Source organism: Electrophorus electricus, chromosome 25 (assembly GCF_041902795.1).
Source record: "Electrophorus electricus isolate QZ-2024a chromosome 25, ASM4190279v1, whole genome shotgun sequence".
In the NCBI taxonomy this organism is placed as follows: Eukaryota; Metazoa; Chordata; class Actinopteri; order Gymnotiformes; family Gymnotidae; genus Electrophorus; species Electrophorus electricus.
In genome coordinates this window covers 8390148-8417212 of record NC_137521.1, presented here as the reverse complement: position 1 = coordinate 8417212, position 27065 = coordinate 8390148, and the positions used below count along the sequence as shown (strand labels likewise).

At 38.7% G+C, this 27065-nt stretch overlaps 1 protein-coding gene across 1 annotated transcript; it reads right to left on the bottom strand.

Moving 5' to 3' along the window:
- Positions 1 to 21697: 21697 nt before the first annotated feature.
- On the bottom strand, positions 21698 to 25281 carry LOC113589457 (thyrotropin-releasing hormone receptor). Its single transcript, XM_027029125.2, has 3 exons — positions 25223 to 25281; positions 24131 to 25020; positions 21698 to 23504 (listed from the first exon to the last, which is right to left on the bottom strand). The coding sequence occupies exons 2-3, from the start codon at positions 24998 to 25000 to the stop codon at positions 23082 to 23084; spliced, it is 1293 nt and encodes a 430-aa protein (XP_026884926.2). The 5' UTR covers positions 25001 to 25020; positions 25223 to 25281; the 3' UTR covers positions 21698 to 23081.
- Between the last annotated feature and the right edge of the window lie 1784 nt (positions 25282 to 27065).

Here is a 27065-nt window from a genome sequence, read left to right as displayed (position 1 = left end):
GTCTCACCCCCATTCTTCTGGCTGACATACAGCCTTTGGATGTTGGACATTGGTCGGAGTGTCCCATGCATTGTGAGGATTTTTGTGGTCTTGACACTGATGGTCTTGACACAGCTTCCAGCTGTTCTCTTGACCAGCTTATTGTGGGTATCTGATGACTAGTAAGGCATATGTGTATAGCTTTGATCTTATTTTTCGCATTCATATTCCTTGCCCTATGCAGGTACATAGTTATTGCTGTCCTTCTCATTTTTCTGCTTCATGTTTCCTGTGGGATTGCAGGATCCACAGGTATTTGTAGCTGAAATTTGAGTCGGATCTACAGCCTTTACGGAAGTTCAGTTCCCTCTGTCCTGAACACTTCCTCTTTTTACTCTCAGCCATCTCCATCTCCAGCCTGAATTACATTCCTATGTCTTTGATGTAGATCTTGGTCGGATGAGTCAATGTTCCTTTCTGTCATGATATACTATTTGATGTCAGCCATGTACAAGATATAGATGTTGGAAGTTCCACTCCTGAATCTGTCCCAAAAATCTACTCTTATTGATTATCTGGGTCAGAGGATTCAGAGCTATACAGAACAGCAGTGGACACAGTGTATCTCCTTGGTATATATAACACTTTATGATCACTTGGGCAATTGTATTTGAGTTGGTTTGAAGTGTTGTCCTCTAGTGTTACATAGAGTTCTGGATGAAGGCGTCAGATAGATTCATACATACGCTTACTCAGTTCATTTAGGAATTTCCAGAATACTAACACATTTTACATCTAACAGGAATGAACTGAAAAATTGTGCTAATTATTTTGCTATTAGTTATTAAAGCTAGGTTGCTCTGTGGTCCTGCAACAACAAGAATTCGTACCACCAAAATATTACAAGCAATAAAACAGTAAATTAGTATCGACACTTATGAGCTATGTTAATAGTTTTACCTCTGTAATTCGTAACATTGAGTTACACGGTGATGATTCTGATACTTGTTTAGCTAAATTAACTAATTAACTGAATGGTTAGAATGTATTTATTTAGTTAGTTTACTTTTGCAGTACCATGTATCGCCATTAGGTGTTCCTCCACTTCTATATAAACTGCAGTTACTGCAGTGAATGTGCATACGACATTGACTTTTGCTCTTTGCTCTCTCTGTTGTTGCTTAAATATAACATATTTTATAAATATAACACCTTTTTTTTTTTTGTCAATTTCCCCCTGGGATTAATAAAGTGATCTATCTATATATTTACTTCATAATTTTTGTCATGGTTCAGATTTGTTTATAATAAATTTTATTCTTACAAAAATCTATTTTATATATATATATATATATATATATATATATATATATATATATATATATATATATATATATATATATATATATAAAAAATCAAGAAAGCAAGAGGTCACATTTCTTCCGTATGTGATCAAGCATCCCTCCAGGCGGAGGTGGATGGAGGTGGATGACCCTGGCTAGTGAGATAGCTGCTGACATTCAGGTGAATTCAAGGCTATTGCAGCGGGGCACAATGGTAGAAGGGTAGGATCAAACCCAGACCCTCCGGGCTAATAGTCAGGTTCCTTGAATTGGCATTAGTTGCAGAAAGAAGTACTGAGTTATAATCAGATTATAGGACTAATGGTATGACCCACCAACATTCAACTGTTGTCATATGGATGTGTTGTTCATCACTGATTGAAAGTGACAAAAGAGAGAGAGAGAGAGAGAGAGAGAGAGAGAGAGAGAGAGAGAGAGAGAGAGAGAGAGAGAGAGAGAGAGAGAGAGAGAGAGAGAGAGAGAGTTAATACTTTTCCGTAACCCACAGCAGGCAAATGAAGAATTATTCCATACGGAACATGATAAACCATGAAATTTAATTTTCAGTGGAGCATTTACATTATGGAACATTAATGAATAATTTCTCCAGCAAGTTCTCCAGCAAGACAAGTGAAATTTACAAAAGATTACAATTCCCTGGATGCTTTCTTCTTTTCTGTCCAGGAACAGGAATATCATACAATCTAAACACAAACAGAGAGAGTTGCCTTAATGCTCTTAATCCAAGAGCAGAACCCTATAATATCATATCAGAGGAGAGTGTATTTTGAACAGTCCAGGCTTTGAGTTTTGTTAGCATTGGTCTGTAATGTACATTGCTGGAACACACAAAGGGGTGGCCAGCGTAAACCATGCTGTTTAGAGCCAAGCAAAGAGATCAAATTAGTCTTCATCTCAGACTAAAGGTTACATAAACATAATGGATGATGCGAGGACATGTATACAACTATGTCACAGCAAAACCATTAAAATCTATTCACCCTATCTCTCTCTCTTTCTCACTCTCTCTCTCTCTCTCTCTCTCTCTCTCTCTCTCTCTATCTATCTATCTATCTATCTGTCTCTCTCTCTATATCTGTAACTCGCTCTATCTGTAAGATATGGTGAGTAATGCCAGTCAATACCACTAAGCCTGTTTTGTGTTGTAAGAAAACCTTTTCTTTGATCTCTAATGTAGTAGAGAAAAATACAATGATACCTTATCATCCCTGATTATAATAGCTGCCTTTTAACATTCATGATGGATAATTGGATATATATCAGAAGGTACACTGATAATAGAATTCATTGGGGCTTGCCATGATTGGTTTGTCAAAGACCTGAGGGCAAGGTAGTACTCTGAAATAACCTTTTTGATATTTTATGTTACTACTTTTAGGACGACTGCTTGAGAAGACTGGTCAAGCCAACGGGACAAAGTGGCAGTATCTCCCTTCAGGACTAACAGAACTACCCCAAACACATATGTGTCACCAAGTACTACCTCGAACCCTTACATGTCACCATAGACTAACTGAAAATGTATGCGACACCATGTACTACCACCTCAAACATTTACATGTCACCATGCATTACCTGAAACACTTGTGCATCACCATGGACTACACATGGGGTCCACCGTGACGCACAAGTGCTTGAGGCATGTACACTGAATAGGCATCACCAAGAGAGGACACCTCCCTGATAACACTGTACCCATTTCCACTGTCTGAGCCATGCCGTCACTGGTTGTACAATTCATTTGACAGAAACAACATGCCATTTGAAAAGAGCTCTCTCCATAGGCTGGTCCCACCATGGTAGTGCCTGACGCTGAGGTAAGGTACATGGAAATAGCCTTATTTTCTGTGTAGAGATGCAACCAGTATACTTGCATATGTTTACAGGACATTTCGATATCCATCTGACCAAGTGTCTGCAGAAAGAGCCATGCTTCTTAGTAATGTGGGAAACACTTACAACAATGAAAGGTCTTTGTGGTTCTGCAGTGTTATGCTGTTTCCCGACTTTCAGGGACAGGATTGAAAGTGACTGAAACAGTAAAACTGGGTTTGTGGGAAATCGGATCTGATGTAAAAATAAAGAAAGCTCACCATGCTGACCAGGCTCACAAGGCTGACCAGCGTCTCCTAGCAGCTTTAGAAAATGAGCCCTTTAAACTTGCCAGCCTGGTGAAAGAAACCTTCCTCAAACCAAAAGTCTCACACACTGTCCCCATCTGTTGGGCAGGGTTAAAAGATGATAAGATAATAACAGAGATAAATAAGTAGGAGCAGATTGCTGGTGATAACAGATGGATTTCTTATCTGTACTTTGGTCCTTCACTGTATTTCTCTAATGTAAAAAAAAAAAATTGCTGTCCAAATTGACCTTTCATGCAGCATTAAGTCTGAACAGTGGCCAATTCCCCTAACAACTGCTCTCTCTCTTTTCACTACTTTCATTTTATGGAGTTAATAGCAGACAAACACACAAAAGTTCAAAATTGCAGTAACCACTAGAGTTACTGTGACCAACTCTAAGCTGTAAAATCCACCTATAACATCTATGGTTCTACCCCTCCTTGTGAACACTGACTATGGTTATTCACACTATTTTTTTTACTACCCCTAAGCCTAGAATATCACAAGCTACAAATGAATATCCCTTTAATTTTCCCTTTAACATGGAATAATCTATGACAGAATAGCAACAATCCAGTTACTGCACTTGTTCTGTACATGTGCTCATATGGTCTTTTCCATTCTGCATGGCTTTGCAGGGAGGGGACACTGGGAAGGGCTGCTTTGCCCCTATGCCCTGGGCTTCGGTCCCACTCGCTGATGAGGGAAAACAGCTTTCTGTGCCATTATTTATGGATGCCATATATCTCCTGAGCCAGGCCAAGGACGGGTGGCTTCACCAGCAACAAAGAGAGAAATAAAAATTCTCCTCAGAAAATACTGATGCCATGAAGAGTGACGCAACAGGAGATTCCATACTTGCTAGGTAAGAAAAATGCCCACCCTAGCCCCCGTCTGCTGGGAAACATATTTCACCTTTCCTAATTTTCCTCAAATCAGCAAAGAGAGTGGCTACTGACCTGATGGATTACCAGGCACTGTTCTGAGGCCAGTTTAGCTGTTGCTCATTTATATACTCTGTTAGAAGCAGATGGCCTTAGGTCAGCATCTTTTTTTATATTTATTTTAGTGAAATCTGTTACCAGTGAAGGGTATACAGCAAATCAATATACTAATTAGAATGTGTAAAGTATATGATATAAATATTGAAATCATTCAGAAATAGTTTGATTGCAATATAATCTATTTAATTATAAAATGGCTGGGTTTATGTAGAATTTATAGGGCAGAGATAAAGCCTTGCATTTAAGTAAATTTTAGCAGACACCTAAAATCCTTTCTAGGATTATAGTGCTGGTACACTAATGGACAACACATTAGGCTTTTTCACCTTTAATATTTTCCTTTTTATATTCTATAATAAAATAATTGCTTAAAACAAATTATTTTTGTACAGACCTGTAAGCTTTGCTCCTTGATCCCTGATACTAAGTAGACAGTATTTTTATGAGTAGCACAATAGGCTGGAAGTCCACATATTCCATGGTGGTAGACCAGCACGACTTGTATGTGGTAGATTAGTCTCTGCTTATAAATACAGTAGGATGTTTTCCAGTACAGCACAAACAGCTGCAGTAGAGAATCATCATGCTAAAGAAAGAGAGGAGGAGTCTGTAATAGCACAGAAATAATATCTCAACACCCCTGAAGCAGCTGTACCTTGGCTTCCAGTGTTACACACTATGCATACTTAGAAGACCGTGAACACAACTGTATTCTAACCAATCTACTGTGTTTCAACCATTCTGTGAGTTCTTTAGGCCATAGACAGAAAATGCTGAGGTTTACTACGGGTACCACGGTGTCCTTCTTGGTGCAGCTGCATATGATATCAGCTCATTATATGCATTATGTGATGCATGATATTTAATTGTACTGAAAAAATTAACAAATAACAAATCATCTGATTATTATTTCTGATGACAGATTACAGAATGGATGGGATCCTAGATTACAGGAAATATGTAGCAAAACTATTACAAACCTCTGTCTTAATTCCAGGGTTCATACACAGTGTAGAAAATCATATAAGCAGTGTTTTTCATGAAGCCAGCAACCAGTGTAGCCAAAATGTTTACCACTACGTGAGATAAATCAAGGCAAGAAGTATGTGTGCAACTGAATGCACACTCCTATGCAGAGCTGCTTGTACATCACAGCCTGCAAAACAGCACTGCTCCAAATGCCTTATAACTGTACCATATTAGTTTAATAGAAAGTGCAGCAATATTTTTGAACTGCATATATACATTGGATAACAAATAACCATATAGTCATCTTGTCTGAACATTTATGAGTTATGCAGTTGTGTATCAGAAAAGTAAATAGACAAAAAAGTAAATGGTTTCCTTTTCTGCATAAAGACATAATGAATAAATAAGGCATAATGAATAAATAAGGCATAATGAATAAACAAGACATAATTAACAAGGCTACAATATGAGAGGAACAATAATATTTATTCAGTATGTTAAAGGAAAATACCCCCACAGCCAATGAAGCAAAGTCCATGGACTTTAGTTCCCTGGTTGTACATGAATGTTCCTTCCATTACTGTAGGGGTTGAAGGTATAAAATTATTTAAATGTACATGTCAAAACATGAACAACCCTGCACTGTTTAGCATTGCAGCTTGAATAAAATGGTGTGCACTGAACTTTTTGGTGTTAGTTGATTTGTATGAACTATGGTATCTAGCTACAATCATCTGCCAATTTTTTGACAACATAATAGCATACGGAGACAGAAAGTAAACATACTTGTTATCAGTAGGATTTTGAAACCATTTTTTTTACATAACAGACATCTAGCTAATATCTAGTTCCAAAGAGAGTGAGCATAGTGACTTAGACATAAAATATGGTTTGAAAAATATACCAAGAATTCTGGAAATTTGAGTTTGGAAAAGTATGGAATGTTCCTGTAATACTAAATGTGACAATTTCATAAGAAAAACAAAATCACGTTCATAAAAATGTGGAAGGGATACGTCCACAATAGAGATAAAAATAATGAAAAGTTCTAGAACAATCACAGAGGACAGCATTACAAAAAGCACTTGCTGCTAATCACGTCACAGAATTTTCACTGACAGCTCGATAGTTTGTGCCAGTGACTTCCAGCAAAATGACTGCATTTGCCTATGAGGTCTTTTTCACTCTGATATGATCATTAATATGGCAAATGTATCATTGTATATCATCTTTGAATCTGGTTCTTTTTTATCTATTTAAATAATGTTTTACTTTTCTTTGAATATAGTTCCCAACATAATTTTAAAAAATGAGGACTGAAATGGATGAGACACTTTCATCTATTTAAATTTTAGAGTATATAAATGTAACTTGGTAGTAGGATGCAGGATACAAGTGCAAGTCAGTGTTATTAAACTGACTAAACGGGGAAACAGGTCTGTATCTTAATAGGTCTGGCGTGAGTTTTCGGATCCTCAGAATTTTGCAGGTCAATTACACAGCCAAACCTGAGATACACAACCTGCATAATCCAGCTATTATAAATTGCTGCAATTTACATGTAGATAAATAGATGGACTATAAAATCTGGATGTCCCTGTGATGCTCAGCTTTTTAGAAATACCTCCTTAATAAAATATCAAACCATACGTACAAGTAGCAAGTTGTTATGAAATATCATGGAGAATAATCAATAGCATGATGACAGTTCCTGACTGGGCTGAGTAACAGCACTGACCATTCAGTTATGAGAGGAACAGGAAACTATAATTAGATGAATATTTATATATTGAATCTTAATTAAATATTACATTTTATTTGAACCTTTTGCATAACAATTTGGCCATTGTTATAGAAATTCGAATAATAACCGATTCTTAGTCTTCTAACCTAGTTGTTAAAAGGGTAATGAATATGTTTTTGTGGACACAACACCTCCTCTGCTTCCTCAGACGGGTAAAGAGGTTCAGTATGAGCCCCCACATCCTCAGAATGTTCTATGTCTGTGCTGACTGGATGCATCACAGCATCTTTGTATATTTCTTGTATATCCCTGGTATATTATATTATATTATATTATATTATATTATATTATATTATATTATATTATATTATATTATATTATATTATGTTGTGTTCTGTGCAATAACGACCTCATGGACTCATGCAGATGTCTTCACTAATGCAGGCTGTGTAGTGATATGGCAATGATGTGACAAAAGCGATTTGATATGATTTGATGTTTTGGAGCGAGCTAGTTAGTTTTCTGATCAGTAAATCTCTACACCTAACAAATAGAGACATAGTAGAAAAAAAACATCGTACTAATCTCTCACCTGCCACTGTTTGCTATGATTAATGATTAATGACGTGTACCCAAAACTGAGGAAGGCTCCCAATCCACTTTGTACTCGTCATTTTTGTGCTTTTTCTCTGGAATTTGTTCTAAGGCATTACAACTGACTCGACCACTGCTGCAGAAAGCAGATAAGGCCTATGGAGGTGGTCCAGCTTGTTTAAATGTATGGCTGTGGTAATTAGTTCAGGCTGACAAACGAAGCAAATTAAACACTTTGTTTAAGTCTTCAAATCCGAATAAAACGGGTTTAGTAAGCTTACAGTATGTGACTAACAACAGAGGCTATGCCCATGATGAATTAACTATAACATAATTACTTTTGCTGATCCTGTAAAAATTAAATGCTAAAGTGGCTTTCAATGAAATCTTGAAACTATATATATTGGAACTAACGGATGTCCAATAACAGTAACGTCCAATTATTAATAAACTTAAAACAGTGTTACAATGTGGACAAGCCCCCTGAAAGAGAGTATTTTTATCATGTTTTGTTTTCTCACAGTTCAGATATAACCCTTCCATTTCCAGGACCCAAAGATCCTCTATGATGCTGATCCTTTGACAGACACTCTTTAGGCCAGGTATTCACTTGTTTTTATTTTTGGAGTTGTTTTTCTACTCTGTTCTGTTTCCTTTGTCACTATGGCTCTCCTCACCAAAATGTCTGAAAAGGCTTATCTTAAAACACAGCAAACACACTGTCTTCACCTCACATATCAGCCTCGATTCAAGAGCTCTCACAACACCATTCACACAAACATTTTAATATTTATAATTAACCTCTCAAAAAGTCCAGGTTTAAATTTTCCTCTTTTTTTTGGGCCAAGTTTCTTTGTGTCACTAACGCTACTTTATTTCCTTCTCTGCAACTGAAGAGGAGGACTTTGCTCGGCTTGTTTATTAGCATCACAATAGCGGAATAATGGGGGAGCTAAAAGAGGCTGTTGCTATGAGACGGCTGACAGGGCTGTCGCCAAGGTGGAGGTTTATCTTGTGCTCTGTGGCCAAGGCGTGGGCGGAGAAGGACGTACCAGTTCCTTTCCAGTCACTGCAGAGATGAGCAGCGTTGTTGGGTGGTAAAACATGGAGGATCTCTCCTCACGTAACCACGCGCACACACACACACAACAGATGGCTTAACAAAGACCACTGATCCTACATGCAACAGACCAATAGATACTGACACTCCCAAGTCCTTTACCTACACATACAGATATGCTGAATTCATGCATATGATTACCATCGAAAGGGACAGATTTTTTTTTTTTTTTTTCATAAAATATTACAGTCTGGAACAGTATAATTTTTATGGTCTCATACATTAGTAATGATCATATATGAGCAGTCACAACTACTGAAAGTGTTAAGAATACCTTCTAATAGCCTAAAACATTCTTAATAATTACAAAATAGAAAAATTAAAAAGAATGTGAGGACTTCTACCTCTTGCACTCTTAAAGTTGAGCCTGGAGGCATGTGAGGAGTTTCTCTTACAATGATATGTGTCTCGGGGGATTGCCAAGATTTCAGGTCTTTTGCTCCAGGCATGTCTGAACCAGGTCTCCCTATGGTTTCTAATGCTGAAGGGAATGAGCCTGTGTACCTGTTTTACCCCCAACTGAGTGAGAGAAAGAGAGCGATCCTATATTTTGTCCTTTTGCTTTTCATTTATCCTGTTCTTGGTACCCACATTTATGGATGTACATGTAGTGACTTTTGTAGAGTGTTGCACACCTCTACTTCCTGCTCTGAGTATCTGTGTCTCTCCTCACATGCAGTGAAGCAGAGTTATCGGCAACACTGGACAGCCAGGAAGCAATGAATCATAATGGATTTTATTTATATAGCACACTCATCCAGCAGTACTATCTCAGCCCTATTATCTACAGCAGGGTGCAGGTTATTGTGTGTTGAGGGGGCAATGTGGAGGATCTTACATGCCTAAATAACACATTAAATTTAACGCATATTAAATAATTTTAAAACATAAGTATTCAGATGGAACTTTTGTTTTAGCTAACTACCATTTTTGAAAACAAGAAAAAAATAGAAAAGCTGTGCTAACTACACTCTTGGGCAAAAAAAAGGGCCAAACCTAAAAATCCTCTTCATAAAGTCAACTGAATGAAGGAAACATCCTGTCTAACCTGCTTTCTTTGTGCATGATTTGTATTCACCATAAGGGTTCAGCAAAGGACTTACATTTTTAGATATAACAATTCAAAAACATTGTCCTAGATCAACAACCTTTTTGCTAATTTAACAGCTCTATTTTACAATTCTTGATCAGGTGTTTTGTGTTGTGTGACCAATTGAGATCCTCACTGATGTACACACTAAGGAATTTGGAATTTAAATCAGTAAGTATAAAGATACTATCACCCACCATGAGGACCACCATGAAACTATTACAACACCAGCATTAATATCAATATGTTAGTGAGTCACTCCTTGACACTGGTTTAACTGTCTGTTGAGCTTTTCATAGAGGGTTTGATTTGTTTATCAGTTTATTGGGACTCATGTAATTGGACTGCTTCTTTTGTTATGGTTCTTGTTTCACTTTTCAGTGACCCATTATCCACAAGGGCTGTGACCCCAGTGGTTTGGTGTCAAATGGTCCCTTGGTATGCATCCTGTGTCTTTTGTTTTGCCTTCTTCTGCCTCTTATGATTTTACACCATGCAGAAAAGCTTGTTGGAGGTCGTCGGAGGTTATTAGCACTTCACTCTTTCCCTGGTTTTCTTTGCCTTTTGGAATTCAGCCTACAGTGGCTGTCCTACAGTGACTGGAATACAGTGGCTGGCCTACATTGGCTGGCCTACTTTGGCTGAACTACAGTGGCTGTCCTACAGTGGCTGGCCTACAGTGGCTGGCCTACAGTGGCTGAACTACAGTGGCTGGCCTACAGTGGCTGGCCTACTTTGGCTGAACTACAGTGACTGGCCTACAGTGGCTGGCCCACAGTGGCTGAACTACAGTGGCTGGACTACAGTGGCTGGCCCACAGTGGCTAGACTACAGTGTCAGGACTGCGGTGGCTGGACTACAGTGGCTGGTCTGTGGCTTTCTCTCATCCTACTATGCAGCCCACCATCCACCCATCATCTCATCTCCTCCTGGCTGGTTTGCCAATTTGCTGTGAAGAGATTTCTCCTCCAGTTTAGGCTGAAGTGAAGAACAACGCAATTCCGTCTCGGCAGGAAAAGCTAAAAGCTTTTTAATAGTTTGTGTTAATCTTAATACCCAAAAAGTGTTTGCAGAGGGAAAACTTTCTCATTGTGTCTGAATGGCTTGGAATTATCTCTTGCCCACCGTTTCTTGCTATTGGTTCATCTAATTGGTTTTGCCCACTTTTACTATTCTTATATCAATACTTGATATCATGCTGTACCTTTATGTATCTACCAGGGGCTTACACATAATACATAATACCTTGAGGAATTTTTAACTATTTCAGTGAAGAGGTTCCTGCTGATATATATGCACATATCTGTATTTTGTTTGGGTCAGAACAGAGTATGTTCCCTTTGTAAAGTTTGTACGACTTAACAGCATTAGACAGACTTCTCTTAGCTTCTCTGAGCTCAGATAACATTTCTCAAAGAGAGGAATTAATGTATTTTTTATCATACTTTAATGCCAAATCATACACATTTCTTGATCAGTCCACAAATATAAAATCATATATTCTGATTTTCCCACACAGGTAAATCAATGCTATACACTGCATACATCCATTTAGATTACCTGTGCAAATAATATAAACGGCATATGACATACTCAGCATGTTATAAACATACTGCTGACGTTTATGTTAAGCATTTAGCTGTGAACCTATGCTTGCTTTAAACTCATGAGTTCAAGTGTTTGGTTTGAGTCATCTCTATTTTTTCATAAATGCGCATTATGGGAAATGCATATGGTTGAGTATTAACCTTGGTTTGAGTAAAAGGTGTGTACCAAAGCTATTAATGTACCTGGGTAGAAAATTGGTGCCCAAGCTTGTACTGTATCCTGGCTTGTACTGGATATTGTATTAATGTACTGGCTACAAATAATTCATGTTAATGTACTGTTAATTATTGTACTGGCTTCAAATCTGATAAGACTAATATAAAACATATCTTAGGCAAAGTGTTAAGAAGTTCATAGTAATAAGACAATTAGGTTATATGTCGTTTTATACTCTAATTTAGAGAATTACACGCCCTACTTCTGTCTTTACATGCGCATAGAATACATCCTGAGATCTATCACCTCAGGGGAGGTTTTTGCCAAAAAATAAAAAAAGAAAAGTTACAAGAACCATAAAGTAGACTCAAATATAGTTGATTGAAATAGAAATAAACTATTAAAAAATTAATAAAAATTCTAATGATAATTAAAAATATATATATTTTGAATAAAAATTCAAAAGTTAATTTAAAGTTCATAAAATCAAATTAAATGTCACGGTGACTTGTGACTTGCCCACTGTCTCTTTCACTCACACACTCTCACACACACACACACACACACACACACACACTTTCCCCACTCCCAATCACCTGACTATTGATTGATTGTTTGCACCTGTGCCATGTTTGCCTCCTTTGTTGTAAAGCCACCAGGAACACTTTGCCCCTCATTCCTGCATGCAAAGGAAGCCCCTGAGTAATGCCGCTGATCTGCTACATCGCTAGCCCTTGAGAACTACTGCCAGCGATATTTGCACTCAGCAGTAAGTTATTTTATTGCAACGGAGGATAAAGACATTCCATTCCCACATTTGCATCTTACTCCCTCCCTGCCAAAATCAGAAACAAAGTGTTGAGATGAAAGAAAATAAAGACAGAATAAAATATGAATTAAAAGAAATAAAAGTGCACTGTAGTAATGAAAAGTTAAAATGTAATGAAAAGTTAAAAGTGCTAAGAGAACAGTATTTAAACTGAGCCGAAGTCCTGGCCAAATAAGAGCGTTTTTAATTTAGTTTTAAAAGCATGTTATGTTGGGTCTCTTCAAATATTCTTTGACAACTGGTTTCATTTAAAAATGTCATAATCGCTAAATGCAATTACTAATGATCAGAGTTTTGCTCGGCTCATAATGTTGCGGCATATCAGATACAGTTTACTTACTAAGTTCTACATACCACGCATGAGGATGCTATACAGTGACACCTGTCATTCGTGTGGAGGATATCCAGTATATGAAGATATAAAAGATTTTAGTAAATTTAGCAAATACTATTAATAAAAGGCATGAAACCTTTAGTTATATTTCAGTCCTCATCATGAAATAGTTCCAATCTTTTTTTAAGTGAGTTTCAACAACCATTGAAATGCAAGAATACCCCAGAATTCCACAACAAATTAACATGTCATTCCATCCCCTGGTTCTGGGGTTAAGTCAGGGGCTTACAGAAGCCAGCTCTCTCCCTATGATTGCCCATAAACCTGGTGAGCATGCACAATGGACAGACTGTCATTTTTGTTGCCGGCCTCTTAAAAGAAAAATGGATCAGCTGTTTCGGGTAAGCTCTCAGCTACTCTCCACAGTCCCCTGATGCTGGACCCACAGTTCTCGGAGGGTCGCATGCCCCATGCAGACATGCTTTCGCTGCAGCACAGGTAGCAGAAAGGCTGCCTGTGCATTTTAACAAGGAATAGATGGGGTTGTGCTTGGGCAGCACTTAAGAAACGCTGCCCCAGACATAGCATGGCAATCTGATGTACAGAGCAATAGCACTGGCCTTCTCACATGGTCCCACTGCCTCCTTTGCTTTCATTTAGGTTTCTGACTGAGTTGGTGGGAGCTGGCCAGCACATGAGTACTACAGCCTCATTATTTGAGGCTGATGGAAGATTCATGCAGGGCTTTGAGGGTCCTCTTTTGCAGTGATCTTCAGATGAGACCAAAGTTTTGAGCTGGGCTGCACTCTGATGGCCCAAGCTGCTAGCCTAGCAGGGAGCAGATCAGATGCTTCCTGGAGGATTCATAATGTATTAGTAACTGCAATGGCTTAAAAAGTTAAGAATACCTAATTATATATATATATATATATATATATATATATATATATATATATATATATATATATATATATATATATATAAGAGAGAGAGAGAGAGAGAGAGAGAGAGAGAGAGAGAGAGAGAGAGAGGCTATAGGAAAGTTGCATGGGGAAACAAAAAGCAGCACTGACACTGGAATAACATGCAGGCCAAATACACAGTAGAAATAAAAGCGTATCATTACACAGGTTTTACCAAACAAGAGAGACAAGTCAGCAGTGTGGTCTGTCATCTCTCTGAGGTGCAGTAGCAGGTGATTAGAAATAAGCAAACTTACTGAGATGACAGGACAAATGATCTGCTTAGGGTCCTCACTGTATATTAACTTTAAGGTGTGTGTGTGTGTGTGTGTGTGTGTGTGTGTGTATACCTGGCTGGTTTCCAGCTGTCATTCTATGTGTTCTTGGTGGCTTATTCCCATAGGAGCTGATATCTAAAATCATTTCAACCAGCTTGTGCTGTCTAAATAGCTTTAGGGCAGTTGTTTGATAAGCTATTTTTACCTGCCCCCAACACATGCATCAGGAGATAGCAAGACCAGACAGGGAGAAGCAAAGATGGAGAGAGAGAGATGGAAAGGGAGAGAGATGGAGAGAGATAGAGTGGTCATTTTTAATTTATGTGGTCGATATGTGGCTCCCTGTGCTTGGTCTCTTGTTCGTTTAAGTAAGGACCGCTCTGTGATTATTTGGGTCAGGCCTCATAATCGATCGCTTCATCTATTTTCAATCACATACAGCATGCAGCAGATGGACAGAGCTCGGAGAAAAAAATTAGGCCTGAAATCTGATGTTTCAGCCCTCCTGGGCTTGCATTCCAAACCTCTCAGGGAGAGAGGAAAAGACAAGGAAAGCCTCTGTGAATGCAGCACTAGTGACAGCAGATGAATGTTAAATGCCACGCTCATTCTCAACCTTTGTTGTTTTTGTATTCATGAGGCAACCCACTAGCCACTCAAGTGGACACAGTGGTTTTAAGCTGAAGTGTTGTGTTATAGATGCCGAAGTGGCCAACATAGGGCTCGGTTTGCAGACACAGAGGAACCTGGAAGGATTAGTATGCAGTAGGAGTATCTGCGTGATGTTAATTCTGCGTGGAGAGATGCCTGCATGTATTTGTAATACACGAGCTGTCTGAAGGTCCTCAGGCACATGCATAAACACCCATGCATATAATAGAAAGTTGTGACAAAGCTAGTTTTCGTATGATGTAGAGTCAAGCAGGTCAAGCTCACACCCTGCAGGGCCCATACATCCAACACTGCTCAATAAACTTAATAAATGCAAATGGAAAGCCAGGCCAATACAATACCAGGCATGCCAGATGAATACCTGGTGTGTTTTATGCAGGCATACACTACATGTGTTAATATCCCTGTTTGTTTTCCAGTTTGTGTGAGATAGTGTCCCAGACTGCATGTTGGCTGAATCACCAGTAAATGTTATTTTCCCATCTGGCGGGTGTTTACCCAGGTGTCTAACATGGGCAAGGAGCCTTCTTAACCATGGCCACTACTACAGCTACAGATTACACTGGTTTCAGACTCACAGCACCCAGAATCAGCCTGTGCATGCAGCAGCTTCTGTGTGCTCGCAGCTTCTGAGTGCAGTGTGAAGACAAGCAATGCTAATTTAGTAAGAAGCTTATACTCTTGTCTTAAGTAACACTGCTGTAAATGACCAGTTCTCTATGGCAGTCCTGCAGGATCCCTGCACCTTGGTTTCAATTTCACTTTTGTCTTTTATCTAACACACCTAAATTTCCTTGAATGGACCTGGGTTTGCGTCTGAGAAGTAACACACAGACACACACGGAGTGACTGATCATGCGTGAAGGTGATTATAAAAATAGAAGTACAAGCATCCAAATAAAATACACAAAAGAAACCTGTAAATGATCAAGCATGTGTACAGAATGTGTACGACCTTGTGGTGATAATATGCTTGATTTCTTACATGGCGTTCTTTGAAATGGCAGGTAACTGGTTTCAAGTGTTTTCTTTGAGGAGGTAGGCAGTGTCTTGAGAAGCTGCATGCTGAGAAAGCACACGCGTTAGCAGTGCAGTGGTCACCCAAAACCTGAGAACTGTTCATCCTAAAAGATCAACCACGTTCACACTAACAGCTCGCAGACTGAGGTCTTATGGTAAAATTTGTGCTGTGGCCTGGTGGTCAGGGAATGTGTTTACTGCCTGCAGGACTTGGGTTCAAGGCCAGGTGTGGTTGCTGTTCTCAGTCTTTGCCACACAGACAATAACCCAGGACATCAATAACTTGCTTATTGAAGAAAAGGCTTTATTAGCATTGCATTCATCAGTTTGGTTGTACTAACTTAAGGGGAAATAAAGGTCCGGCAATGATCAGTCCTGGTTATAATGACAGGGAAGACAGCTGTACACGTTTGCAAATTCAGCTCATTATTCTGCGGTGCTTCAGCATCAGTTTCTTGTTTCATCGTGATCACTATCATCATCCACATTATCATCATAATCACTTTTAGAGTGTAAAATCTGCTCTTCAGAGAGAACTGATTCTCTGCACTTCCTGATTGGGGCATGGACCGTTCCTCTGTAAGCACAGCTGTGCGGGCATGCTGCTAATGTTCAGCATTTCAGCAGCTGAAGCATTTGGAAGTAGAGCTCATGGGAAATCTTTCTCAGCAATTTCCCCTGACTTTCCCCTCCCCCATGTCTCCCGTTCTCTTGGCTTTGTTCTGTCTCGAGGCCCCTGTAGGTCCAACTCCTGCTTTTTCCTCCACCTATTGGAGTTATGGAGGATGTTATCAGTGCCTGCTGAGTCACAAGGGGCAAGAAAAAGCAGTCTGTTCAGATTCAGAATGTCTTATTTATATTTGCCTTTTTCCTCCAGATGCCAGCCCTTTAACTTCAAGAATGGGGCAATCTGAATATTATTAAGGTGTATAATGCCTTCGTGGACTGTGAGAACTACAGTCAGTATCAATGTGCACCCAAGAGCTCTCGAGGCGTTTTTAGAGTCTTTGTAGAGAACACAGACACACATGCACAACAACACTTGCCACATGAGGCAGTACAGAGGAGCTGGAGTAGTGCTTGGGGATGCATACATTATTGTGAGATGATTCAAGGGAAGTTATAAATAAAGTAATGCAAGGAAGCTCACCTTATCCTTCTCCATCTCCCGCTGATCTTTCCTTTTTGTCTCTGCGTCTGCTTGCCGCAGGATCTGTTTCAGACCTTATCCAGTTACTGTTCTAAGGCCTCAACAGAACGGACTAGTTATGAGGCGCATGGCCTTCAATATTTATTCAGTAACTACTCTGACATGGATGTTCGGGAAAGTCTTCCATCTTTCCTTCTCTCAGCGGTTAAAATGGGAGGAGGTCATGCAGGTATATTTAGATCTTTCTCCCCTAGGAGCTATGTGAAACCTTCTGTCTAGGTGATCCTGAGAGAGAGAGAGAGAGAGAGAGAGAGAGAGAGAGAGAGAGAGAGAGAGAGAGAGAGAGAGAGAGAGAGAGAGAGAGAATGAATGAAAGAAAGAAAATAATTAATGGCAAAATTAAAGTTTACGCTAGAAGTAGTATAAATAGAATATTTTTTTTGACTCAGCAATCAATTCAATCACTTATTTGTATAATGATGTATTATTCAAAGATTGACAGTTTTTACATAGAAAATAGAATAAATGTTTGGGGGGCAATGCTGTGTTCACCTTGTCATTCTTCATCATACTGACTAGGTGCTCAGATTTTAGTGAGGTACTTTATTCTCGTGCTGGTTCTTCAGGATGGTTCAAGGTGTCCTGGAGAGGTTGGGAACATTTCAAGAACCCTCTGAATTAATGACTATAATTCAAGTAAACAATGCAAGCAAACACTCTTGGCTGCCTGGTTACATGGCCATGATCAGCCATGGTCAATAGAGGGTTTTGGGGACTATAGAACAAATCAGTAATCTTCTGCAAACAATTCTGTATAGTGCTCCTCTCTTCTGAACACTCACTTTGCAAATATGATTCAGTACACAAAGACTGGCAATGCAGACTCAGTTATAGATCACATACAATTTCTGGCTCACTTATCATCTCCGCAGCACTTCAGTATATCTGAGTGTTGCCTGGAGGCTAGGACCAACATCCATACTGATATATTATCTTCTGCACCCCCTGATAACATCATGTCATACACCTAAAACATACACCTAAAAGAAACCTACCAGATTGTCTGTAAATCTTTTTTTTTTTTTTTTCCAATTTAAAACCTAGTAATTAAATAGATAATAAATAATGGTGTACTCATGAAATAGATTATAAGATCCTTTATAAACAATTTCTGGAAGTATAATTGATGTGGATTTATTATGTTTTGTGGTTTCATTTACCTCAGTAGGAAAAGCTTTAGAAAAATCTAACCTCAGAAACCACCAATCTCAGGTACTTTTTCAGCTTTCATCTAGAGAAGATTGTCAAGTTCCTGTCTGATTTTGATTATGAAGGACTTATTACCAAATGAGTTGAATCAGGTGTGCTGGAGCAGGGATGATAAAGGACAAATCTTAGACACACTTACTCAGTTTCAAGATACTGTCATGTGCTCATGTGCCATGAACATTGGATAAAACGCATTGCTAATGTAGAGTGATGGCTCCTTTGCAGAATGGCTTCCACTTAATCACTTTATCTTAAAGAATAAAGTTGCATATTCCTGCCTGGGGATAAATTAATGAATTTTAAAAAATGGGAGAAAAAAAAACAAAACAAAAAAAAAAACTGTAGCCAGGGAAGCACCAAATTCAAGCTATAGCCAGAATGCAGTTTTTATTTTCTGGCTGTTTGTGTTCCATGACATAAATCTTTAGATCCAAATCATTTTAAACATGAATTCCAATTTTTTATAAATAATTTACAAATATTGTGTATCAATGCCATAAGGTACCTTTGGTGTATTTTGAGATATACCAAAATGTTTATTTGAAGAACACATGCATAACAATAATAATATAACAATATAACAGACCCAATGTTATAACAACAGAGTGGAATTAGCAAACTGCAAAAATAAATGCTCACTCTTCTTGGATTTATAATTAATCATGTTTGTATGAGTTTTTTGTTTTAAAGGGTATGCTAATTAGATGATGGAACACTATTAACCACACTAAATGCTCATTTTTATATTAGTTATGTTCTGAAAAAAGAAAAGAATGAAGTTTTAAAATGCAAGCTTATTAAGAGTTAAATGCAAAAGGTGTTGGCATTAAAATATTAAGGTGCCATGTACAAATAAAAAGTATCCTTTAGCTGGAGAGAGTTGAGTAATCACTTATTGTCTGCTTATTATACTGTGTGTTTGCTCTAGTGCAAATAACATGTTTTCCATGCAGGGTAAGACTACCCTATAAACAGAATAAAGCATAATCCGAGCCATGGGCCATCTCTGGCAGGGAGAGGGGCTTCATCTGCACCTCTTACTATGTCGTTTTTAATCTTTGAAATAAACAGCTGAAAGTTTATCACCTAAGGTGCTCTGTTTGCCTGGCATTCATTTTTATTTCATTAGTCACTGCAAAACACCCAAGAGATGGAAAATTTAGAGAACCTGAAAAAGAAGAAAGACCAGTCTTACACAAAAAAAAGACCAGTCTTACACAAAAGACCACTCTTACACAACAAAAGTCAAAAAGTCTTAAACAACACACATAGCTTGGTTCCATTAGTCTTCATCTAAATGAGAAGTGAATCTTGGCAAGTAAAGTAAAGTATGTAAAAAACAAGCATGAATGAACTAAATAGGTTTTCATATGAATTTTGGTTGCTATTTCCTCTCTGAAAAGTTCCCTTTTGGAGCTGGAAATGCCTTTATTCTTTTTTTAAAAAAGGTTTTTATAATGCTCGAGTAACATGAATCTAAACCCACAGTTTAATGAGCAAATATAAGTTATTCTAAACCAGTTTCATATATTCCATCTACTGCCTGTGTGCACTTTCCCATTATTTTCACTATAAGAAATTGCACTCTGACAGAAAACGAAACATCCTTCTTATGGTTTGCTGCCCAGAGGCTGTGCGCTTATTGAGAAAAAACTCTGAAGAACATTTCTTGTCACATGAGCACAGTATGGTAAATTATGTGTGTGCTGAGAAGCATCCTAGAAATGGCAAAGAAGTGACTGCTGCTTAACATGTAGTGTTAATGGGCTGTTTCAGTCATTATTTCAGTAATATAGAAATATAGAAAATATATATATAAAGGAGAACAGCTTTACTGGGAATTCGGCTGTATTAAAATACAACATAGGTGAGTGCAGAGAGTAGGAGAGAAGCAACTAAATGGAAATATGAAGAGACGATATCACAAATATGCTAATAAGTGCATGACTTGCAAACTTTCCATTGAGCCCAGACTTCAGTGGTCATATTTTGGGATCTAAGTAAGTACACCCCCATCTGCCCTTAACAATCCTGTGGCAAGACAAAATAGATGTGCAAAATGTGCATCTAATTAAAATTAGTAATTAGAGGAACATAGTGTCACGGAACGCTCACCTCTCGCGAGTCACGTGGTTGGCCCGCCACGTGCAATGGGAGGATCTGTTTGTGACCACGCCTGCACACCTGCACCGGGTTAGTGTTTCGTGTGTATATAAACCTGTGTCACGGAGTGCAGTGCTGTTGGTCTTTGATATGTCTGTCCTTGTAAATGGTTGTCTATGTTCACCCTTGTTAGATGTGTGTAGTTGTTCATGGGTTCTGTCACGTGTGAGTGCCATCGTTGTCTTTGTTCCATGTTGATTAAAGTCTGTCCACGTCAAAGGAGTCTGTGCGTCCTGCCCTTCGGCACTCGGGTCGTTACACATAGATTAATGTAATGGAATAAAAGAGTTTAAAACAACTCTTAAAAGTACATTTTGTTCAAAAGATTACTGCAGCAGATGCAACTGAGTAAATGTAGCACGTTACTTCCCACTTCTGGTACTATGGCAACTACACCATAGGGACAAAAACATCATTTGGTCCTATCCCCCTGTATGGGAAATCTTGTAGTAGTGACTGAGTGGTTGGCCTTTAGGACTCTCTTGGCATCTTGGCACCTCATGCCATATCGGTGTCCAGAGCAAGGAAAAGAACCGGACTAGAACTAAACATTTACAACCTTATGTCCCTGTGCAAACAGAATTTGTGGTATTGCATATTAATATTCAAATAAACAACGTAGTGAAATATTAATCTCCTTTAAATTTGTTTAGTGCATACTAAGTCATTTAATTTAACATTAGCATATTTATTACATTAGCATACTTTTAACATTAGCCATTTTAGCTATTGACTGAGTTCAAATAAAATTGTCAAGAATATTAACTCTATGCAAAATAAATTCACAAATTATCCTGAATAGCAAATTTACAGCCATTACAAAAGTAGTGCTTTCTTTTTCCAGCAAAAGCATAATAAAAATGACTTATTTTAAAGTTTCACATTCAGTTTGCATCTTCTCTCCATTTTGCTTTGCTGTTCTATTTTGTTCTTTTTCCAAGATAATATAAGACACATTGAGGAAAACTAGCCTGAAACTCTGTATGTGATAGTTATGTAAAAAATATAAAATAAATATAAAATATTTTAAAACAAATCCAGGGTAAAGGCATTCCTACAATAGAGAAAACCATAAAACATATCAACAAGAATGACAAGTATGTGAGCCTATTAAACAACTGGTCCCGTTATTAGCTCTGCTGGCATTAATATGTTATTTTGTGACTGTGAAATACTCTAACTGGAACTGATACACTACTGAAATTTTAAACAGTTTATTTATCTCTGACGCCGTTCATGAGGACAGACAATATATTCTCATAAATCACAATATATATTCATTATAAATACTACAATATTTACCTCCATTTCACAATAACTGTAATAACAAAAAGCTTCAACAGCTAAAAGTTAAGACATTTGAGCAATATACAATTATCATAAGTAGCAGCTATTCTCTTCAAATGTGTCAAAAACTGAGTGATTCCCCCCAAGCATAAATTTCTCAGCTTTAACAGATTGACCCATAAACTCTTGATGCACAGCTCCAAAGTGCATTGGTGGTTTTTAGTGTCAACGCTAGTGTAAATGCTCTCATCACTGTTATAGAGGCAATAGCTTTTCAACACAGTTATCCACATCAGCTGTTGCTGACCTCCTACCCTTCAGCTTATCAGGGTTCATGCTGCAGGGGCTACATTCAGGGTTAAACAAGTCAGCAGCAGTTTGAAGTCAGTTTGGTGTGATGTGTCAGTAGCTTGTTTTAAAACATTTACATGGACTTGTCATGCTTTTGCAAACAATAAGCATGTGAGGTTGTGCTAATGAGAGATTCATGCATTTCAACAAAAACTTATAAACACCTTTTCCGTAAATGCTTTTGATTCTGGAAAAAAGAAGAAGAAAAAAAATCACACCATAAAAGTGCTGCACATGTCCTGGTAACACTGGCAGTATCTTTCATATTCCTATAGAATAATGGCTTGCCACCAAACATTACACTTATCATCATGGTCATTTTTTACAGTTGATGTGAACTGATATGATACTGTGACTCTTAACGTTTTGAAGGCATTGTTTTGTTTGACCATTTTCTCATCAGATTTCAAAAGAATAAGCATTACTGGGTTGACTTCCAGCTTGGCAGTCTCTTTTCTCTAGCTGGCACTGTAAATCATCCAGTTTATGACTATGAACTGAAAATGATCCCATGCACATTTTTCTGTCTGTGCACACATGCATTCTAAGGTTTTATCAGGGCTAAAATGGTTAACAGCATGCAGAGGTGAAGCCACAATAAAATGCTGGAGACATGTGGCATGTCATCAAACCTTTGATTAAGGATCTCACATTTACTGTTTTGGGCATTCATTAGTGTTGCGGTTTATTGTGGTTTTGAAAGCTGTTAAATAACCTAAACAATGTATGTGTTGTTGACGCTTATACTGACTTTTTGCATGAGATAATATGTTTTCGCCCATCTCTTTTGCCCATACATAGTAATCATTTCACTTAATGTACTTACTTAATGTTCTGTCCTGTTTTAATAGAAGTATTTGTACCACCAAGATCCAGAGATCCAGTTAAAATTGGCAAATGTTTAAATCCCCATAATGAGTGTCTATAAGACCTTACCTCCCTTAAGCCCACCAGACATAGCCCTCCCCCCTAACTCAGAGAACACTGTGTCCTCCTCTCCATCTCTCAGCTTGTTTCAAGCAATACTAAACATGGTTGCGGTGTCCCCTCCTCCTGCCTGAGCTGAAAAGTTCACCCTCCTGGCAGGGACAGTGTAGGTGCTGACGAATTCCTGCTCCGTGTCATATTCGGGGCTTTCACGGGACGAGTCTTTGATGACGCTGTAGTAAACAGGGACACTGAACTTTGCTTCCTTCTCCTTCCCTCCAGGTCCCTCACAGTGGCAGAGTTTCTTGAAGGCTGTGCGGAACTTCTGTGACATGGCATTGTAGATGATGGGATTGATGGCACTGTTGGTGTAGATGCTCATACGGCAGAAGAGCAGGAACCAGGCATCCAGGTATGGAGGGTCCATGAGCGAGTTCACCACCACCAGCGTGCGATATGGCATCCACAGCAAGGCGAACAGCACCACCACTACGGCCAGCATCTTCGTAACCTACAGCCACATGGGAGAACAACAGCCCTGAACAACAGAGGACACTACAGAGGACACTAACAACACCACACTGTGAGGACAACTCATGACTAACTTCTATGTCTATGGCACTGAACTAATGACTGTTGAAATGGATAATGGACTTTGGATAAATATACTGAAAAAGCAATCTTGCTACTCTACAATCTCCCACCATTCATACCAGCCCATTCAAACATTATGCTGAGCCTTCAGGTTCATCTTTTAGTGGACTGAATAAAATTACTACAGGCCTCCATTTCCTATAAGAATATAAATTTCATGTTTTCAACATGACACCACTCCACTGCAAGGCTATGAAAAAAACTTTTTGTGCTAAATAATGATGTGCTTCTAGCCCCATGACACTTTAAACTGAAGTAAAAACTAAATTATATGCAAACAACTCAGCAAAACCCAAATTCAGAGTCAGATGAGAATATTGAAAACATATATATTTCCTAACCACCTTAATTACTTTAATATCATTGCTTGGCAATTGGTTATCAAGAAGGTTGCCTTTGAAATAACTTCCAGTGGGCTGAGGGAAAATTTGTGACATGAAATGTTATTTGCTATTTGATGCTTCTTTTGAAATAGTGCTGCACCTGTTTTCTGGAGGACACTGCACCCTTGTTTGGCTTGCAGGAGACCTTCACTGTGCTGTTTGTCCGTCCCTGATGGATGGAATCATTTCCTCTTTCTGACAAATTTGAGGGCAGTGGGTTCATGAACAGTATTCTGGCAATCAACCCATAGAGTACAGTAGCCACAATGAGGGGAATCACATAAAACAGTGTGAAGTCCAAAAAGTAAATTGGCATATAGAGGTTCCTTGAGACCCGGTAGCCACATCTGACAATGATCCCATTAGCATAAACCATCTCGTGTGTATCAACGAGGAAAAACCACATAATACAGTAGATGCAGGTGAAAATCCAAACACAGGCAATGATCTTCTTGGCTCTTGACACTGTGCATATGAACTGTGCCTTTATGGAGTGGCAAATCGCAATGTAGCGTTCGACGGTGAAAGCCGTGATGGAGCAAGAGGAAACATTGATGCCCAGGTATTGCAGGTAGGTTATGCACAAGCAGCCAGCATAGCCATAGATCCAAGATGAAACCACCTCTGAGATGTTGGGCAGTCCAGCAGCCAGGAGAACGATGAGGTCTGCAATGGCCAAGCTCACCAGATAGCAGTTGGTCGGAGTCATCATATGTTTGGTTCGGAGAACCACCAAGACCACCATAACATTGCCAGCTATTCCCACACCACAGATCAGCAGTGAAAGGAAAATGGTGATGACCTGGACTTCCAAAGAATTCTCAGGCATGTTGGCCAAAGGTTGACTGTTGGTGAAATTAGTGGCCGCGCTGATAGTCACGTTCTCCATAGTAGGACGCTGCTTTGAGTCCTGCACTGCTGAAGGAGGGTTCTCTGGAGAGATGTTTTTGATCTCTCTGATTTTCACCATCAGTTCACAGAGTAGAAATCCTGCAAGAAATATACAATCACAGAATAGAGGGACATTTTATTTCAGAGTTTTCCAAAAGAAAAAAAAAACCTTGAATTTCAGCAATTAATTAGCAGGTGTATAAATAGTATTTGGTTAAGGAACTCCATACCTTTCTGCTTTCAAGCTTATTGTCAATGTGTCCAGCAAAGAAATAAAAGGGAAAGAATTCTAACCACTTACCATGATTACTCCTTGATTTATGTGATTGAAAATCTTCTGGCGTTGTAGAAAGGAGCTGTGGTGGGGCCAGGATTGAGCACAGCACTGTTAACTTCCGAAATGTGTTCTTCTCCAGTGAAGTGCACCTCCTAATGAAGAAGCAGTATGCTGCAGAGTGCTAGCACTCCGTCTCAGCCTCCTCGTTTTCTCCGTCTCCCCCCCTCACTTTCTCTCGTCCTCTGTCAGCTTACCCGTTTTCCCCCTCTCTCCCTCTCTCTTTTGCCTCACTCTCTCACTCTCTCTTTTGCCTCACTCTCTCCCTCTCTCTTTTGCCTCACTCTCTCACTCTCTCTTTTGCCTCACTCTCTCACTCCTGCTCTTCTCCTTTTTTTCATCTTTTCCTTTAAAGCCATCCTTAATAACCCACTCTCATTATCATGCCTTGGTTTACACCCAAAAATGAAACCTCAGAGAAAACTAACTTAACTTTTACACATACAGATCTTAAGTCTTCAACACCTACGTGTTTCCATTCTATTCTATTCTATTTTCACATGATCTCCATGGTATCTAGTGAACAGCCTTGGTTCTTTGGGGAGGCTGATTTGGGAGCTATGTGCCATGCAACTATGCAGGACAATACTTTATGATAGTATGTGTTAAATGGGTTACTTGTGTTTCTACTCTATTATGCTCACTTGGTGATCAACTTAAAAATTATTATTTAGAAAATTACTACTTAATGATATTCATCAGGTGTGTCAGTGATGTTCATGCTAGGTGTACATTTAAAATAATGCCCCCCCACCACCACCACCCCACCCCACCCCAACCATCTGCCTCTGATGCATCCGTCTGTCTTTGATGCATGGATTTGTTATAATTCCTGTCTGTCTGTGCTGGTGGCGCCAAATAACTGCTGTAAATTAGGGTCCACACTTATTTCTGTGTGTGAGCTGTTAGTGTCGAGAGTGCTATAGCACAAGAGCCTTTCATTTGCTCTGCTGTCATAGTGTGAAAGGTTCCCACTACCCATTCCATTTACCTCATGTCTGCTTTCTATCCTCATACCCACCCCTAACGCCCACCCATCACCCCACACTCATACACAATTGCTGTAGCCCAGTGGGAGATAGGCTATTCTCTACACGGTTTACAAACAATTCCAGTGTAAAGAAAGAATGGAGCATTTGCATGTGCCATTTAGTGAGTGTTCAGAAGTCTGTCTATGAATTCCAGATAGAACATACACTTAGTTTGCATACATAACAAGCCAAGCCAATGAACAAAACAATACAATTGAAAATTATAAAATATGGTGTATAGTATTCCTTTTTGAGAGATTGGAGAAGACATAATTCAAATCAAATCTCCAAGAGGGAGTAACACAGTTGGATCATTTACAATGAAGGTGTTCAATAAAAGGGTCCCATATCTTCCTGAATGAGCCTGCATTAATATTTTATAATCTTTTCAAGTGTATAGAGGAAACCATTTTAGAAAGCCATGTATTAAATGAGAGAGGGAGTTCAGATTTCCAGTCCCCGAGAATAATCCTTTGTGCCAAGGTCATGCCGAACAACAATCTCCCAGCAGTGGGTGCCACTGAGTGTCTGGAAAATACAATAACTAATTAATTGATTAAAGGTCTATAGTCTGGTGGTTTGTGCATGAGTTCATAAAATGAATGTTCTTGAGGCTGTGTCAAAAAACTGTATATGCTATGTTTAACAAAGTCTGAAAATTTTATCTTGAGGAAAAGCAGAATAAAAATGAGCTTGAGGAAGATTAAACCTTATGTTCAGCCATGATAATGAAGCAAGGTTTGGACATAATCTATATTTTTTTGAGTTTCTACACCCAT